We start from the raw sequence: 15,802 nt of genomic DNA, 5'->3' as shown, positions 1-15,802 counted from the left end.
AGTGGTCCAGGGGCTTCAGTAAGCATAGAGTAAGTTGCCCCAGTGTCTAAAAGGAAATCTATGGGTTGGCCCCCTACAGTTATTAACAGCCGGGGTTCCTCAGGTATACTTAGGACAGGGGCTTGTGTGGGGACCCCTGGGCACTTTCAGTCCTGATTAGAGTCTTGAGAGTCTGACCCCTGAAACCTCTGGGAGCAGTCTCTTCTCCAGTGTGGTCCCTTGCAGACCGGACATGGAGCTGAGGGCAGCTTAGATGCCTGAGGGCAATCCTGCTTGAGATGTCCCTCCTTTCCACAGTAATAGGAAGCCCATCCCTTTTCCCCTGGGTCCCTCTGGGCATTTTTCTCAGGCTGTTTAAGAATGGTTCTGACAACCATTACAAGGGCTTCCGCCTGTTCCTTTGTCTTTTTCTGCCTTTCTTTCCTTTCCTCATAGTCCCTGCCTTAAAAGACTGAGCCAGATGCAGCAGATTATCTAAAGACTGATTTGGTCCACACGCCAGTTTTAATAACTTATGGTGGGTATCAGGAACTGACTGAGTGAGAAATCTATCTTTCAAGATCACTCTATTCTCTTCACTTTCGAGATCAATCTCAGTGAATCTGCAAAGGGCTTCTCTCAGTTTATCTAGGAATTTACCAGGAGCTTCCTTCTCTTCCTGTTCTATGTTTGCAAATTTGGCATGGTTTAATGTCTTAGCATGCGCTTGCCTGAGACCTTCAAAAATACATCTGACAAAATGACTCTGATCCCATCTTCCTTTAGCCATGTTATAGTCCCAATCTAATTCTGTAGTTGGGACTGCCTGATTCACAGTGCAGAGGGTGGCTATCTCACCCTCCCTCTTCCCTAGTGATTCATAACCAAGCCATTCATCTCCATAGGCAACAGCTTTCCTAAAAACTCAAGTTTTCGAGTTGGGAGTTAGTGTTTGTCCCAACATATACATCACATCCTTCCAAGTAAGGTCATAAAGCAGAGTAACACCTTTAAAAGCTCTAATATGTATTTCTGGGTCCTCTAAATAGTCTCCCAGATCCTCCATGGTTCTTTGTATTTCTTGATAAGAAATGGGCTTATTAACTCTCATAGACTGATTATTTCTCCTGGTGGGTGCTTCATGAAGAGGCAACAGCTTGTGTGGCCGTTCCTCAGCCTCTCTGGATGCTCTGTGCATATGATCCCAGAGATAGATTGGCAAAACCTGCTTTTCTTTATCTCTTTGTCTTCTGTGCTCCATCTCATCCTGTATTTCACCTTTAGTTTTTGCTACTTCTACCAATTTCCCTTGTTTTCTACAGAACCGGTCTAATTGTAAAACAGTATTATAATTAAGAGACCCTCCAACCAGCCACTGTTCGCCATCCTCCAATGAATACTGTGGCCATGCAGTATCACGTAGGAAGATCAGGCGTGTCTTCTTTAAGCTCTGGGAATCAAGTCTATCCCAGTTTTTCAGGATACAGTTCAAAGGAGTGAGGCTGGAATTGTTAGCTCCCATCTGTGAAAGAAAAAATGTGACCAGTGCCATCTTTCTACTGGAGGTGTCCCTCCCTGCTCTAGACGGGGGTAGACAGACTTTATACCAAAGCTTTCCTTCCCTGGTCGGACTTAGTCTGTCCCCATACCAACGCACATGTCATACACATCCCTCCTGGTTCTACCTCCGAGGCAGGATGGAGAACCGCTGGGGGTAGACATGATGGCATTCAAGACTGATGTCCAGTTCCACAACATTAAAACCTTGTTGCCTGTGATGCCACTCGGGGTGCAATCAGAGTAACCTTCTGAATGCCTCCCAAGCTAAAACCTCTGGGAGAAATATTCATAACCTGAGTGCCTGTGCACGACCCTGAGTATATTCCTGACCACAATAAGACCAGTACGAACATAAAACCAAGATGTTCTTTCCAAGCGTCCCCACACCAGTATAAGCAATAGCAAAAGTGATGGTGAAGGGCTGGCCAGGTAAGAAAGAGTGATTTTTGTCCTCGAGTTATTAGGGCCAGTCTTTCCAGTTGATTCCCATAGATTCCATAGAAAGAATATCTAAGGAGTTAGGACAAAAGCCACTGCAGAGCTTCCACTGGTCCACTAAGACCTAGAGTTACCAAAGGAAGAAGCCCATTGCACTTCCAATCTGAGTAAACTTTAATCTCAGAGATGCTCTTGGAGGTAGAGCTCCACCTAGCTTCTAAAGTTCCAACTCCTAGCAAGGTTAGGCGCTTCCCGACTACCAATCCAAGTTTGGGACCTAAGTAAGCAGTACACAGTAACAGCATAGATCACAAGCCCCTTGAAAGTCTATGATTTGACAGATTAGGTTAGTAGTTCTAATCCCAGGAGGTTATGAAATGGTCAAAGAGACCAGAAACTTTGACTGAGAAAGGAGAGTTTGGTCCACACACTTTGCCCATTTCTGGCCGCTCCCCAAAGGAGACTTTGGGTGCCTCTTGGCATTGGCAAAGAAAGTGAAGTCACTCAGTCGTGTCCAACTCTTTGTGACCCCATGGACTGTAACCTACCAGATTCCTCCATCCACGGGATTTTTCAGGCAAGAACATGGGAGTGGGTTGCCATTTCCTTCTCCAGGAGATCTTCCTGACCCAGGGATTGAACCAGAGTCTCCGCATTGTAGGCAGATGTTTTACTGTCTGAGCCACCAGAGAAGTTCATTGGCAGGTCGTTATAAACCTCTGACAGGGTTTCTGCCATAAGCCATATGAGGTCACCAAGGAACTGCAGAGCAGGGCTCCTCACTTGCTTTGTGCAGGGCGTGTCATTCATTCACACAAGTACACTGTAGAGTTAGTAAAGTACAGCAAAAACAAACAAAAAAAAAAAAAAACAAGTTTGTTAGGAGAACAAAGAATTAGAGCTCCAAGCATCCTTACCTTGTCCTGAAGAATCCTGGATGAGCCCCCAAGATGAAAAGTTGCTGTTGAACCACAAAAGACGCTGGGATTCTTGGCCTCTAGAGGAGAAGAATTCAATCCAAGGCCAGTGATGAGGCTTGATCACTCAGAGCTTTTGTGTAATAAAGATTTATTAAAGTATAAAAGAGATAGAGAAACCTACTGACACAGACATCAGAAGGGGGCAGAAAGAGTGCCCCCCTGCTAGTCTTCAGCCAGATGTTACACAGCTACTAGCGGTCTGCTAATTAGAGAAAGGGAATGTCTCAAAACTCAGAGAATGGCACCAGGCCCCTCACTCACAACATGCATTGAGATAACATTGGCACCAGGTGAGTCATCCCAGGCCATAAAACAATTGACATGAATCTTGAAGAAAGGCAGATTTCCAAACAAATATATAGTTTCATTAACACAGATTAGGAGAACAATATATGAGTATAACATACTGGTTTGTCAAGTTGGTTCTGAGCCTTTAGGTGGAACTGACTTGAACACAGAGTCTAGGGTAAATACATAGTACATTAACATAGCTTAAGACAAACATTTCCATAAGAAAGATGCATTGGTTAGCTCAAGGTTAGGGAAAAGTTAAGTTCAGGTGGAACCAGGTGTCATTATGGCAACACAGAATTTGAAGAGAAACCTCTTTTTAAATTTGTATAGAGAAGGGGGGAAAATACAACACTAGTTTGTTTCCTCCTGGCTCTTAAGAGAGAGATAAAAAAATGTCTGACACTTGCAACCTATTTCCTCTGTTTGGAGACCTCTGGTCTTCCTGCCTGTTACCCTCTCAAAAGCATTAAGTATTTTTTTTACTTATATTCACAAGAGCCATCAGCTTGTTGCTTTCTACAGAGGATTCACTGAAATGTTTGTAATCCAATCTCTTGCTGGGGTCATAACTCATAAGGATCTTGTCCATCATGTATCTCCAATTTATGGTGAGGATTCATTAAACAAGCTATACGAATCATCTCTGACAGTTAAATATGATTATTTTATAATTATTAGAATTATTAATTTTATCAATCACATTTAGACTTTCAGTAATAACTACCAGTTGATAAGTTCATTTTGCTTATTATACAAAATAATCAGATACATTGTAAATCACTCAGCTTATCTAGAATTTGGATGTAGATGTTAACTAATGGAAATAAGAGATTTGTAACATCAAGGTATGAAACAACAAAGGTGCATCTTGTGTTAGAAGTAAAATGGGAAAATAAGTGAGGGCTCAGTACATGCAGTGTGCTCAGGTATTATGGTCTAGACAAGTAGTTTGGAATCTGGCATATTAGGTTTTTAAAACTGGATTTGCCATTTCATTATTAGATTATTTCATTCAAATAAAGTCTTAGCAGGAGGCTCTTCAAAATAGAACTATTAACTCAGTTTCAACTATGAAAGGATTTAGTGAGTCCCTCACAAAGGCTAAGGAATTTGTACTTGTTGTCACTGTCATTTTTGATAAACACTGATAGTCTGTGAAATTTGTCTGGCAGGTCCTTGGTAATCATGTCCACAGTGGTCTTGTAACGTTTAATTAGTAATCAATTCAGGATGGATGTGTCATAAAAAGTGAGGGCAGCCTCAGGGAATGTGTTCTTACTCCTCGATAATATCAAGAATGAAATATATCCTAATGAATCCTTGCCATAAACACAATACCTTGGCATCTCCTTACTACCATGTTACAGACTGCATGTGTGTGTGTTCCCCAAATTCATATATTTAAACTGTACCCCTCGAGACTTCCCTGATTGTCCAGTGGCCAGGACTCCATGCTCCCAAAGCATGGAGCCTGAGTTGGATCTCTGGTCAGGGAACTAGATTCTGCATGTGGCAAGCAAGACTTCCCATGGCCCAAGTAAAGATCCTGCATGAAGCAACAAAGATCCAAGATCCAGCATACACCGACTAAGACATGCCATAGCCAAATAAACAAATAAACACATAAAATAAATATTTTTAAAATTCTTAAAAATCCCACAGAAACCCAACCCATCAATGTGATAGTATCAAGAGCTGGAATATTAGGGAGATCATTAGAGTTGGTTATCAATAAAATTCAGTTATTATTTTTAATATCAAAATTACTATTAGCTAGACTAAGATCAGGATCTTTTGGAATCATTTAATTCCCTTTCATTCTAGTTATTTAAAAGCATAGTCTCTTTGCCCAAGTGGATTTATCATCTAAGCAGATGCTCAGCAAGGCTGGTCTCCTCGACCCTACCAGATAGGATTAGTGTTCCAGCAACTGGGGCTCTGATTGCCTGTCTCTTGTGAGCTGCTGAGTGTGACTTCTTCCTTCTCCCCTTATACTGACCACAAGTTGATTAAAGAAAAGAAAAACTAGGTGGCTGGTCTTACAAAGCTGAGGGCAGTTAGATCCAGGATTTGTCCTTCTTTGAGCTTCTGTAAGAAACAGTTATGTCCCAGGCTTTCTGTTGTTCATATTGACCTCATAGTTTCCCTCTGCCTCAGACTTGTCCCCAGCTGTGCTGCACTGAAGTTTTCTAACTTAGAATACGTCACTGTGTCAGGGGAAAACCACTTCCCTTCTTTCATATTCATGACATTGAGACTTAACCTTGTTTTCTTGTTGCCCACAAAACAACTGTGCAATTTTACTTTCTAGAAAAGTTGCAAAGAGAAACAAAAAAATCTAATGTCTTGAAAGTGATAGAGATGCAGCCCCTCTGCGTTTCTTTACTTCCCTTTGGTGTTCTCATGTCATCATGAATTACAACCAGAGCAGAAGCAATGAGACAAATCTTGTCCAATAAGTCACTCAGTTCAGTTCAGTTCAGTCACTCAGTCATGCCAACTGTTTGCGACCCTCTGAACTGCAGCACGCCAGGCCTCCCTGTCCATCACCAACTCCAGGAGCCTACCCAAAATAAGTCACTAAGTGAATATAAAAAGTTTAAATGAAAAATTACACTCAAGGAAAGAAGACTATTTCTCCTGATCTAGTAAGCTGGGACTCACTGCCCTGCATTCTCAGAGGAACAGAGACAAAGGAACAGAGATGCCTGGTGGAATCAACTGCCTGAATAAACAACTGTAACTCACTAGATTTTGTGACATAAGCTTCCAATAAGAGACAACACCAATACTGAATCTCCTTCCTCCAGCTCAGAAAGTTTGAGCAGAACAAGTGTTGAACAGTTTAAGTAAAAGAGTTGAATAATAAAAACTATACTTGGCAGAGTAAATATTGTTTATCTACTAAAAGCAAAATAATTGCAGTTGGAAATTCCTTCATCAACTTGCACAAATGCACTTTTGCTCTCAGCGTCTGAGCTTTGCTGACACTTTGGACACCTGGGGAAACGGGTCAGAGAAGAGGAGGTCACCACTGAGAACAAGGGTCCTTCACACAAACACAGCAGGTGAAAGTTCAGGAAGACGATTTATTTTCCCAACAAATAAACAAGCCCTCCACAGAAAGCAGATTTTTGAGTCCTCAGAATGTGGTGAGCCTGCCCTCAGGGAGGGAGTCCAGCAGGTGAGTAAGGGGACTCAGTCACTCTAGAGGACAGGGTGTGGCTCCATGCGATCTCTCCCTTGTGTGAGTGAGGTGCTGCTGGGGAAATACAATTATCCTGGAATTAGAGTCTCCCCACCCATATTATCTGAGAAAAACCAAAATTCCTGCTAGGGGTAATGGCCAAGCCAGCAAAGGACAATAGGTCTCCAGTATGAAAGTGGTGGAAAGAAAGCGTGATGTCTGTAATAGTCCTGACTTCGTGGTTCCCTGAAGCACAACCACATGGACCTGCAGGAACGTGTTCTAGAAGGAAGAGAAACATGGGAGGAGTTCATGGACTCATAATAATCAGCCTTTTCTCTAAATCAAACACTAAAGAAAACCCAGCGTTTGTTTCAAAGAGTTTATTTGCTAGAGTGACCTGGTAAATCCCTGATAAATACAGAGCCTGCCTTCCTAAGTAAAGTAAGAAACAGAAATTGAGCCTAAGATCAGGGCCAAAAATTTGTTCATGGAACAGAGAAGAGCTACATTTACATATGTAAGAGAAAGAGTGATAATGATTGTACTTAGAAACCTACATCATTTCTGATGTAAGACAAAAACCTTTCTCATTTGATTGATAAATATCTATTTGGATGGGTACATTTGATGTTATTGGGAAATAGATAAAATAAATAGTTTAGACTGATGACAGTTTCTTTGACCATATTCAGAATACAAAAATGAAAGTCAAAAAAGGAAGTAAAAGTGTACAGAAATGACTAGAAAATGAAAACTACTGTGTTCCCTATTTAATGGCCTTGCTTCAAAAGCATGGCATTAGAGAACCTATCTCAAGGTTCCACCAGACACCATCGCAGTCAGGCCAACAGCAGCAGCCTCATCTTCCCCATGGCCTTCGTGCTCTCTCTACTGATGGCCCTGGTGCTGGTCAGCTACGGCCCTGGAGGATCCCTGGGCTGTGACCTGTCTCAGAACCACGTGCTGGTTGGCAGGAAGATCCTCAGTCTCCTGGGCCAAATGAGGAGACTCTCCCCTCGCTTCTGTCTGCAGGACAGAATGGACTTCGCTTTCCCCCAGGAGATGGTGGAGGGCGGCCAGCTGCAGGAGGCCCAGGCCATCTCTGTGCTCCATGAGATGCTCCAGCAGAGCTTCAACCTCTTCCACACAGAGTGCTCCTCTGCTGCCTGGGACACCACCCTCCTGGAGCAGCTCCGCACGGGACTCCATCAGCAGCTGGACGACCTGGATGCCTGCCTGGGGCAGGTGATGGGAGAGGAAGACTCTGCCCTGGGAAGGATGGGCCCCACGATGGCTGTGAAGAGGTACTTCCAGGGCATCCATGTCTACCTGCAAGAGAAGGAATACAGCGACTGTGCCTGGGAAATCGTCAGAGTGGAGATAATGAGATCCTTGTCTTCATCAACCAGCTTGCAAGAAAAGTTAAGAATGATGGATGGAGACCAGAATTCACCTTGAAATGACTCTCACTGACTAAGATGCCCCATCATCTTTGCACAGTCATCTGTGGTTATTTCAGAAGACTCTGATTTCTGCTTTAGCCACAAAATTTATCGAATTACTTCAGCCAATACTTTGTCAGTAGTAAATGAATATATATACATTTTTTTGGCTGTAGGTGCATCAGTCCCGAAGTGAAGACTGCCCTGATGTTATTGTCTGCTTATTTATTTTGTTATATTTATTCTTTTATCTCCTCATATTTATTTCATATAAAATATTTTGTTTACATAGTATTAAAATTTAGCAAATACATTCACATTTTTATTTCATTAAATCTGTAATTTGTTTTATTTATTAAATATTATCAAGGTGAACTTCTTGAATTTTGTACTGTTTTTTGTTTAGTTGCTAAGTAAAGTCCGACTCTTTTGTGACCCCATAGACTATAGCCCACCAGGCTCCTCTGTCCATGGGATTTTCCAGGCAGGACTACTGGAGTATGTTGCTATTTCCTTCACCAGGGGATCTTCCCCAACCAAGGATGGAATCTGGAATCTGCATTTCAGGCAGATTCTGAACTGTCTGAGCCACTAGGGAAGACTCTTGGTTGAAAGAAATAAGAGAAAAAGGGATTTTGTAAACTGAAATTAATTATTTACTATAGTTACTGGGTCATAGGTTAGTCAAATACAGCATTCACGCAATGAAGTGAGATAAGCTAGGAAGCAGTTTTGAAAACATTACTGATGATTTTGTTTACACTGAAGCCAAGAACTTAAACTAAAGTTTTGTTTGGTCATAAAGAAAATATCTTAACTCGATACTTAAGACTTAAATTTAAGACTTAAATTTTAAGTTATTTATAATTACTTATAAATTATAAGAATCTGCCTGCAATGCAGGGGTCCCCAGTTCGATGACTGGGTCAGGAAGATCCCTTGGAGAAGGAATAGGCTACCCACTCCAGTATTCTTGGTCTTCCTTATGGCTCATCTGGTAAAGAATCTGCCTGCAATGTGGGAGACCTGGGTTGGATCCCTGGGTTGGGGAGATCTGGAGAAGGGAATGCCTACCCACTCCGGTATTCTGGCCTGGAGAATTCCATGGACTGTACAAATCCATGGGGTCACAAAGAGTCAGACATGACTGAACGGCTTTCACTATAAAATTTGAAATATTTTTTAACCAATTAATATTGCAAGAGAAATTAACCACTTATATTAATATTAAATGAAATAATTTTCCTTTTAAGTCTTAGTCTTGTCCCCAAGTCTTCCCACTGGAGGGTCCCAATATCTAGCAGATTCCTGTCCAGACTTCAGGTGGCTTTCCCTTTTCCCTGAATCCCTGAAAGAATTAGTCTTTCTCCCCAGAAACAATCCTGAATTTGAAAACACTTCACAACATGGTCTGATTTCCAGCCATCAGTCGCAGCATAAAAGGGCACCGGGATAAACCTCTCCGGCCAAAATCTCCTCCTAGGAAGGGGAGGGTGGACATGGGGGTAAGTGCAGAAATCTAAAGATCTGAGCGAAGTAGTGGCAAAGCTCCCCTGGGCAGTGGGACCCAAAAGGAAGTTTCCTGACTGCTCCCGCGGCCACACGCGCTCCTGGGCTATGGAGGCGCCTCGCCAGAGTGAAGGCTATTGTCGACCGGACTCCTCAGTTCTCCCCTGGATCCTGCGCGGGAGTTCGCGGCGCTGGACCTGGAGGCGCGTCCGGTCCATTACTGAGAGTTCAGGTGCTCATCCCGGCCGCTGGGGCGCAGGGAAGGGAGCTTGGAGGACTTAGCTTAGTGCAAGACCTGAGCTGTTTCACTGAGACCCTGGTGAAGTGCTGAATTTCTGAAACTCTGGTCTCCTTGCTGATGGCAGTGGGGATGCTCTGCTCCATCCCTAACGTTTCACCGGTTAGCATGCGTCGTCTTCTCTTCTTCCAGTCATTTTCCACATTCATGTAATTTGGTAGCATTAAGTATTTTTAACCTAAATCCACAAGAGCCCTGTCAGCTTGGTGTTTTCTACAGTCGTTCTCATTGTTTAGCTGCTAAGTCTCATTCGACTCTTTGTGACCCCATGGAAGCCTGCCAGGCTTCTCTGTATGGGATCTCCCAGACAATACTGGAGTGGGTTTCCATTTCCTCCTCCAGAGGATCTTCCCAATCCAGGGATCTAACACACCTCTCCTGCATGGACACGTGGATTCTTTTATCCACTGAAAGATTCTTTCCCAACAGGGAAGCCTGTTTTCTACAGAGACTCACTGAAATGTTTGTAATCCAATCTCTTATAGTGGCTATAATTCTCAAGGGTCTTCTATCATGCATCTCAAATTTATGGTGACGGTTAATTGAGCAATCTATATGAATCATCCTGGACAGTTAAATATGATTATTTCATAATTATTAGAATTATTAATTTTGTCCATCACATTTAGACTCTCAGAAAGAATTCCCAGTTGATAATTTCATTTTGCTTATTACATAAAATAATCAGGATAATTTGTAAATTGCTCAATTCATCTAGAAATTTGGAGGTAGATGATAAACTAATGAAAATATAGAGTACTGTAACAGCAAGGTATGGAAAACAAAGGCACAATGTGTGTTAGTGAAATAGGAAAATAAGCAATGGTTCAATACATACAATTTGCACAGGTGTTTATGGTATGGATAGGGAGGTGGAGTTTGGAATTTGACATAATGGTTTTGAAACCTGGACTTTTCTTATTAGATTGTTTTATTCAAATAAAGTCTTAGTAGGTGGCTCCTGGAAATGAGAATATTTACAACTCAGGTTCAACTATGTTGGAAGGATTAAGTGTCCTTTTTAAGGCTTAAGGAATTTGTAGTTGCTGTCAACATCATTTTTTATAAAGACTGAAAGTCTGGAATTTGGCAAGTTCTTGGTAATCATGTTCACAGTAGCATTGTAACATTAAATTAGTAATCAAATCAGGATGAATGAGCCATAATGAGGGATGATAGCATCAAGGAATGTGTTATCCTCAGATAAATATCAAGAATGAAATATATTCTAATGGATCTGCAATAAACACAATGCCCTGTATCTTCTTATTACCATGTTACAGGTTGAATGTGTGTGTGTTCCCAAAATTCATATATTGAAATCTACCCCCACCATGTGATCGTATCAGGAGGTGGGATATTAGAGAAATCATTAGGGTTAGAGGAGGTTATGAGGGGAGATTCCCCACGCACAGGATTACTGTCTTCATGAGGCTCACAAGACACTTTGCTTCCTCTCTGCTCTCCACCATGTGAGGACATAGAGAGACGCTGGCAGTCTGCAACCCAGAAGAGGGTTCTCACCAGAACGCCACGCTGCTGACACCCTTGATCTCACACTTGCAGCCCCAGGACTGTGACAAATAAGCTTCTGTCACCCATGAGCCACCCAGTCTCTGGGACCTTGTCAGAGCAGCCTGAACTAAGACACAGGGCAGGGCAGTCCTAGTTGAGGTTGTATGTAAATATCTCATGTCCATAGCATACATGACAGAGAAGAGATTGTCATGTGTAATTATTCTCAATCCCCTTCTTCAGAAAGAAAACTGACAATCTGCACTCACAAGTAAAAACCGTAGAGTCTGAACCAAAGAGAGGAATGACGGCCCATCTAAAGGACACTAAGAGTACTGATGAAAGAAAGGAGACAGCAAGAAAAATGAGGCAACAGGGAAGAATGCTCTGCCTTCTGGTTCTTCCCAAGGGATAGTGGGAAAAATATACCTACAATATTTTAATATATTTTGAAAAACAATTGGATATTTTAAAAATCATTTAACAATTTAGCCAATTGTTCCCTATCCATGGCTTGATCCAAATATCTGCATCAACCATTCCTTTAATCAGTAACCAGTCAGAGAGGGGGCAGTGAAATTAACCAACTTGCTTAACTTCATGTTTTGGTGAAGGTCAGTAAATTTCAGTATCTTGAGAATTAAAATATTTCCCCTTAATTCCTGAGTTTTCCTGCCAACTTGTTCAAGAAGAAATCTGTTGGTTTCATGTTCTAAATTATTTTTTTTTCTTGTTATCCATGAATAGGCCAGGAAATATTTTTTTTTAATTTATTCTGCACAGGGATAAATATTCTTAAAGCAGGAAACCACAGCTCCCCAGTCCTTGGCCCTGGTGGTGGCCGTGCTCTCACTCACCCCAGGACATCCTGGACACCTTCCAGAGGTCCCATCACCACCACCAGGCTCCCTGTCTCTGAGCTGTTGCTGGATGGTGCCAGAAGGGACCCGAGTCTGTAAAATCAACCCCAATTCGCTGACTCCCCACCTGAATGAAGCCCCTCAGTAAATGGAATCCTTCCTGGAAAATAAAGCACAAAACTCTAGGGAAGGCTCAGAAAATGCAAGGTTCTGAGCTCCCAACCAGAGAATACTGTCACTGGTAGGGCTACAAGGCTCCCTCTTCAGCACTCAGCACTGTGAAAACAAAAAGTTTTTCCCCCCAATAGTAAATCAGTATCAAAAGACTCACTGAGGTTGCTGTGCCCTGACGGTCTGCAGAGCCCAGAACTGCAAACTCTCCAAAGTGGGCATCCCAAAGGAACCCGAGAAAAAGAGTTCTTTGGTCCTCCTACAGCTGCCTAGAGAAGTGCACTTTCCAGGGATCAAGGGAAGAATATTTTATTGCTATTTTTGAGTTGCTAAATCCTGTGCTCAATCCTGTCTGACTCTTCACGACCCCATGGACAGCAGCACGCCAGGATTCCCTGTCCTTCACTATCTCCTGGAGTTTGCTCAAATTCATATCCACTGAGTTGGTAATGCCATCCAACCATTTCCTCTGTCGCCCCCTTCTCCTCCTGCCCTTAATCTTCCCCAGCATCAGGATCTCTTCCAGTGAGTTGGCTCTGTACATCAGATAGTCAAAGTGCAGGGCTTCCCTGGTAGCTCAGATGATAAAGAATGTACGTGCAAGTGCGGGAGACTTGGGTTTGATCCCTGGGTTAGGAAGATCGCCGGAAAAGGGAATGGCAACCTACTCCAGTGTTCTTGCCTAGAGAATTCCATGGACAGAAGAGCAACTGGCTGGCTACAGTTCATGGGGTCACAAAGATCAGACACTACTGAGCAACTAACGTTTACTTACTTATTGGAGCTTCAGCTTCATTATTAATCCTTCCAATGATATTCAGGGTTGATTTCTTGACTGGTTTGATCTTCTTAATGTCCAAGGGACTCTCATGAGTCTTCTCCAGCACCATAATTCGAAAGCATTGATTCTACTGCACTCAGCCTTCTTTATGGCCCAACTCTCACATCCATATAAGATTACTGGAAATACCATAGCTTTGACTATACAGACGCTTGTTGTCAAAGTGATGTTTATGCTTTTTAACATGCTATCTAGTTCTGTCATAGCTTTTCTTCCAAGGAGCAAGTGTCTTTTAATTTTGTAGTTGCAGTCAACGTCCACAGTGATTTTGGAGACCAAGAAAAGAAAATCTGTCACTGTTTCCTCTCTTTCTCCCATCTATTTGCCATAGATGTCATAAGCTTAGGTTTTTAAATGTTGAGTGTTATGCCAGCTTTTTCAGTCTCCTCTTTCACCCTCATCAAGAGACTCTTTAGTTCCTCTTCACTTTCCTCCATTGGATTGGTATCATGGCATTTTATTATTTATTCCTATCAAAGTTGTTAAGAACATCCATAAGTATGTGAACAGCTAAACAGAAAGAAATGTTGATAAAATTGAGATGAATATTCAGCAGACAGGGAATTAAAAATTGGTTTCTGATATGAAACAAAGTTAAAAGTGCTTCAAAATAAATATGAGGAAAATAATCTAAGATTTTCGATGATTTTGAGTTTTGAAAGATTTTTAAGTCTATCTATACTGAGGTATTATTATATATTTTTATATGAATTTCATATGAATATGTAATTTGGTACATTACTATTTATATAAGTAAATATCCTCCATTAAAAGTCATTCTTCAAACTCATTCATAAAGTAAACAAAATTCAACAACTTTTACATTTAATGTACACCTTTCATTTTACGGCATTGTTAACCCTAGGGTGAATACAACAAGTAAGCTTTGAACTTTCTTTTTCTATGTATAAAGATATGCAAGTAGTACAAAGATGGATCCACAGCATTATTGTGTTGTCAAAATTTCATGGTGTGGGTAATTAGGAAAAAAAAACCTCAGAAGACTCTGTCAATAGGGGAAGAGGAGGCAATAATGAAAACAACGTTTGCGAAACGCTGTCCTAACCCATTTGAAGAGTGCAAATTGAAAAGCAAAAACAAAAGTAGAAAGCAAGAGGGAACTCTCAGAAAATGGAAACCATGGGCTCCTATTTAAGACACAGGCCTGAAGGAAGGTCTTCAGGGAACCTAGAGAGCAGGTTCACAGAGTCACCCACCTCCCCAGGCCAGCAGCATCCGCAAGGTCCCCGATGGCCCCAGCCTGGTCCTTACTCCTGGCCCTGCTGCTGCTCAGCTGCAACTCCATCTGCTCTCTGGGCTGCCACCTGCCTCCCACCCACAGCCTGGCCAACAGGAGGGTCCTGACACTCCTGCGACAACTGAGGAGGGTCTCCCCTTCCTCCTGCCTGCAGGACAGGAATGACTTCGCATTCCCCCAGGAGGCGCTGGGTGGCAGCCAGCTGCAGAGGGCTCAAGCCATCTCTGTGCTCCACGAGGTGACCCAGCACACCTTCCAGCTCTTCAGCACCGAGGGCTCGGCCACTGCGTGGGACCAGAGCCTCCTGGACAAGCTCCGCACTGCACTGGATCAGCAGCTCACTGACCTGCAAGCCTGTCTGAGGCAGGAGCAGGGGCTGCAAGGGGCTCCCCTGCTCAAGGGGGACTCCAGCCTGGCTCTGAGGAAATACTTCCACAGAGTCACTCTCTATCTGCAAGAGAAGGGACACAGCCCTTGTGCCTGGGAGGTTGTCAGAGCAGAAGTCATGAGAGCCTTCTCTTCCTCAACAAACTTGCAGGAGAGATTCCGGAGGAAGGACTGACAGACACCTGGTTCAACACGGAAATGATCCTCACAGACCAACAAGACCACATGCCTCCTGCGGGGCCACGTCAAGGGCTCACATTTCCGCTGTCATCCTGCCCTGAATCGATTCAATTTGTCAAATGATTTCAGGTATATTAAGCGACATCATGTTCTACTCTACAGGCACTAGTCCATTGCAGATACTCAAGCTGATCCATCTACTTATTTATATACTTGGACATTTATTTATCTAATTTAATATTTATCTATATATAAAGAATTAATTTATTTTGTTCATATAATTATGTATGTATACTTAAGGGAAAAATATATTTTGTATTTAGTCAATTTATGAGTTTTCTTCATTCATTAAACCTTACTATAAAAAACTTCCTTTGTTTTTCTTTAAAAAAGAAACATCAAGACTGAATACACAACTTGATTAAAGAATGCATTTTGCAGTTCCTTCACCCATCTTTATGATTTGCACATTACAAGTAAAAATATACTTTCTCTAGCCAGGTGGTGTGTTGCTCTCAGGACCTAGATGTGAAATTAATTAATCCAATCATTTTTGTAACTTTGATTATTTTAATGGAAAGTAACCTAAAAACAATAATGAGTTAGTTTATAATAAAATGTTAACTATTTTTAAAATAGTATAATTAGTAGTAGAAATGACTATCAATTAGCTTGACTGATACAATGAAAGGGAGAAAAATGGAATTCCCCCAGTAGAAGGTGGATCAAGCTTTGGGAGCATGTGAAAATAAAAGTCAACTACTTATAGTAGACATTTCAGTGCAAATGTTCAATGGATATTGGCGATGGCAATTTACAAGCAATTCCATAAAGTGTAAGGCGTAACAGAAGAACTGATCAAATAGGACGAGATATAGAATGAGAAAAGCACTGAAAATT

The 15,802-nt window shown here is 42.0% G+C and overlaps 2 protein-coding genes across 2 annotated transcripts; both read left to right on the top strand.

Moving 5' to 3' along the window:
• The first annotated feature begins 7,311 nt into the window (after positions 1 to 7,311).
• LOC122685927 (interferon omega-1-like) lies at positions 7,312 to 7,899 on the top strand. The gene has a single exon (XM_043890961.1). It carries the CDS (start codon positions 7,312 to 7,314, stop codon positions 7,897 to 7,899), a length of 588 nt encoding a protein of 195 aa, XP_043746896.1.
• A 6,428-nt stretch (positions 7,900 to 14,327) lies between these two features.
• On the top strand, positions 14,328 to 14,897 carry LOC122685930 (interferon alpha-1-like). Its single transcript, XM_043890962.1, has one exon. The coding sequence runs from the start codon at positions 14,328 to 14,330 to the stop codon at positions 14,895 to 14,897; it is 570 nt and encodes a 189-aa protein (XP_043746897.1).
• The last annotated feature ends 905 nt before the right edge of the window (positions 14,898 to 15,802 follow it).

Source organism: Cervus elaphus, chromosome 29 (genome assembly GCF_910594005.1).
Source record: "Cervus elaphus chromosome 29, mCerEla1.1, whole genome shotgun sequence".
Taxonomy (NCBI): Eukaryota; Metazoa; Chordata; class Mammalia; order Artiodactyla; family Cervidae; genus Cervus; species Cervus elaphus.
This window is presented reverse-complemented; position numbering and strand designations above follow the sequence as displayed.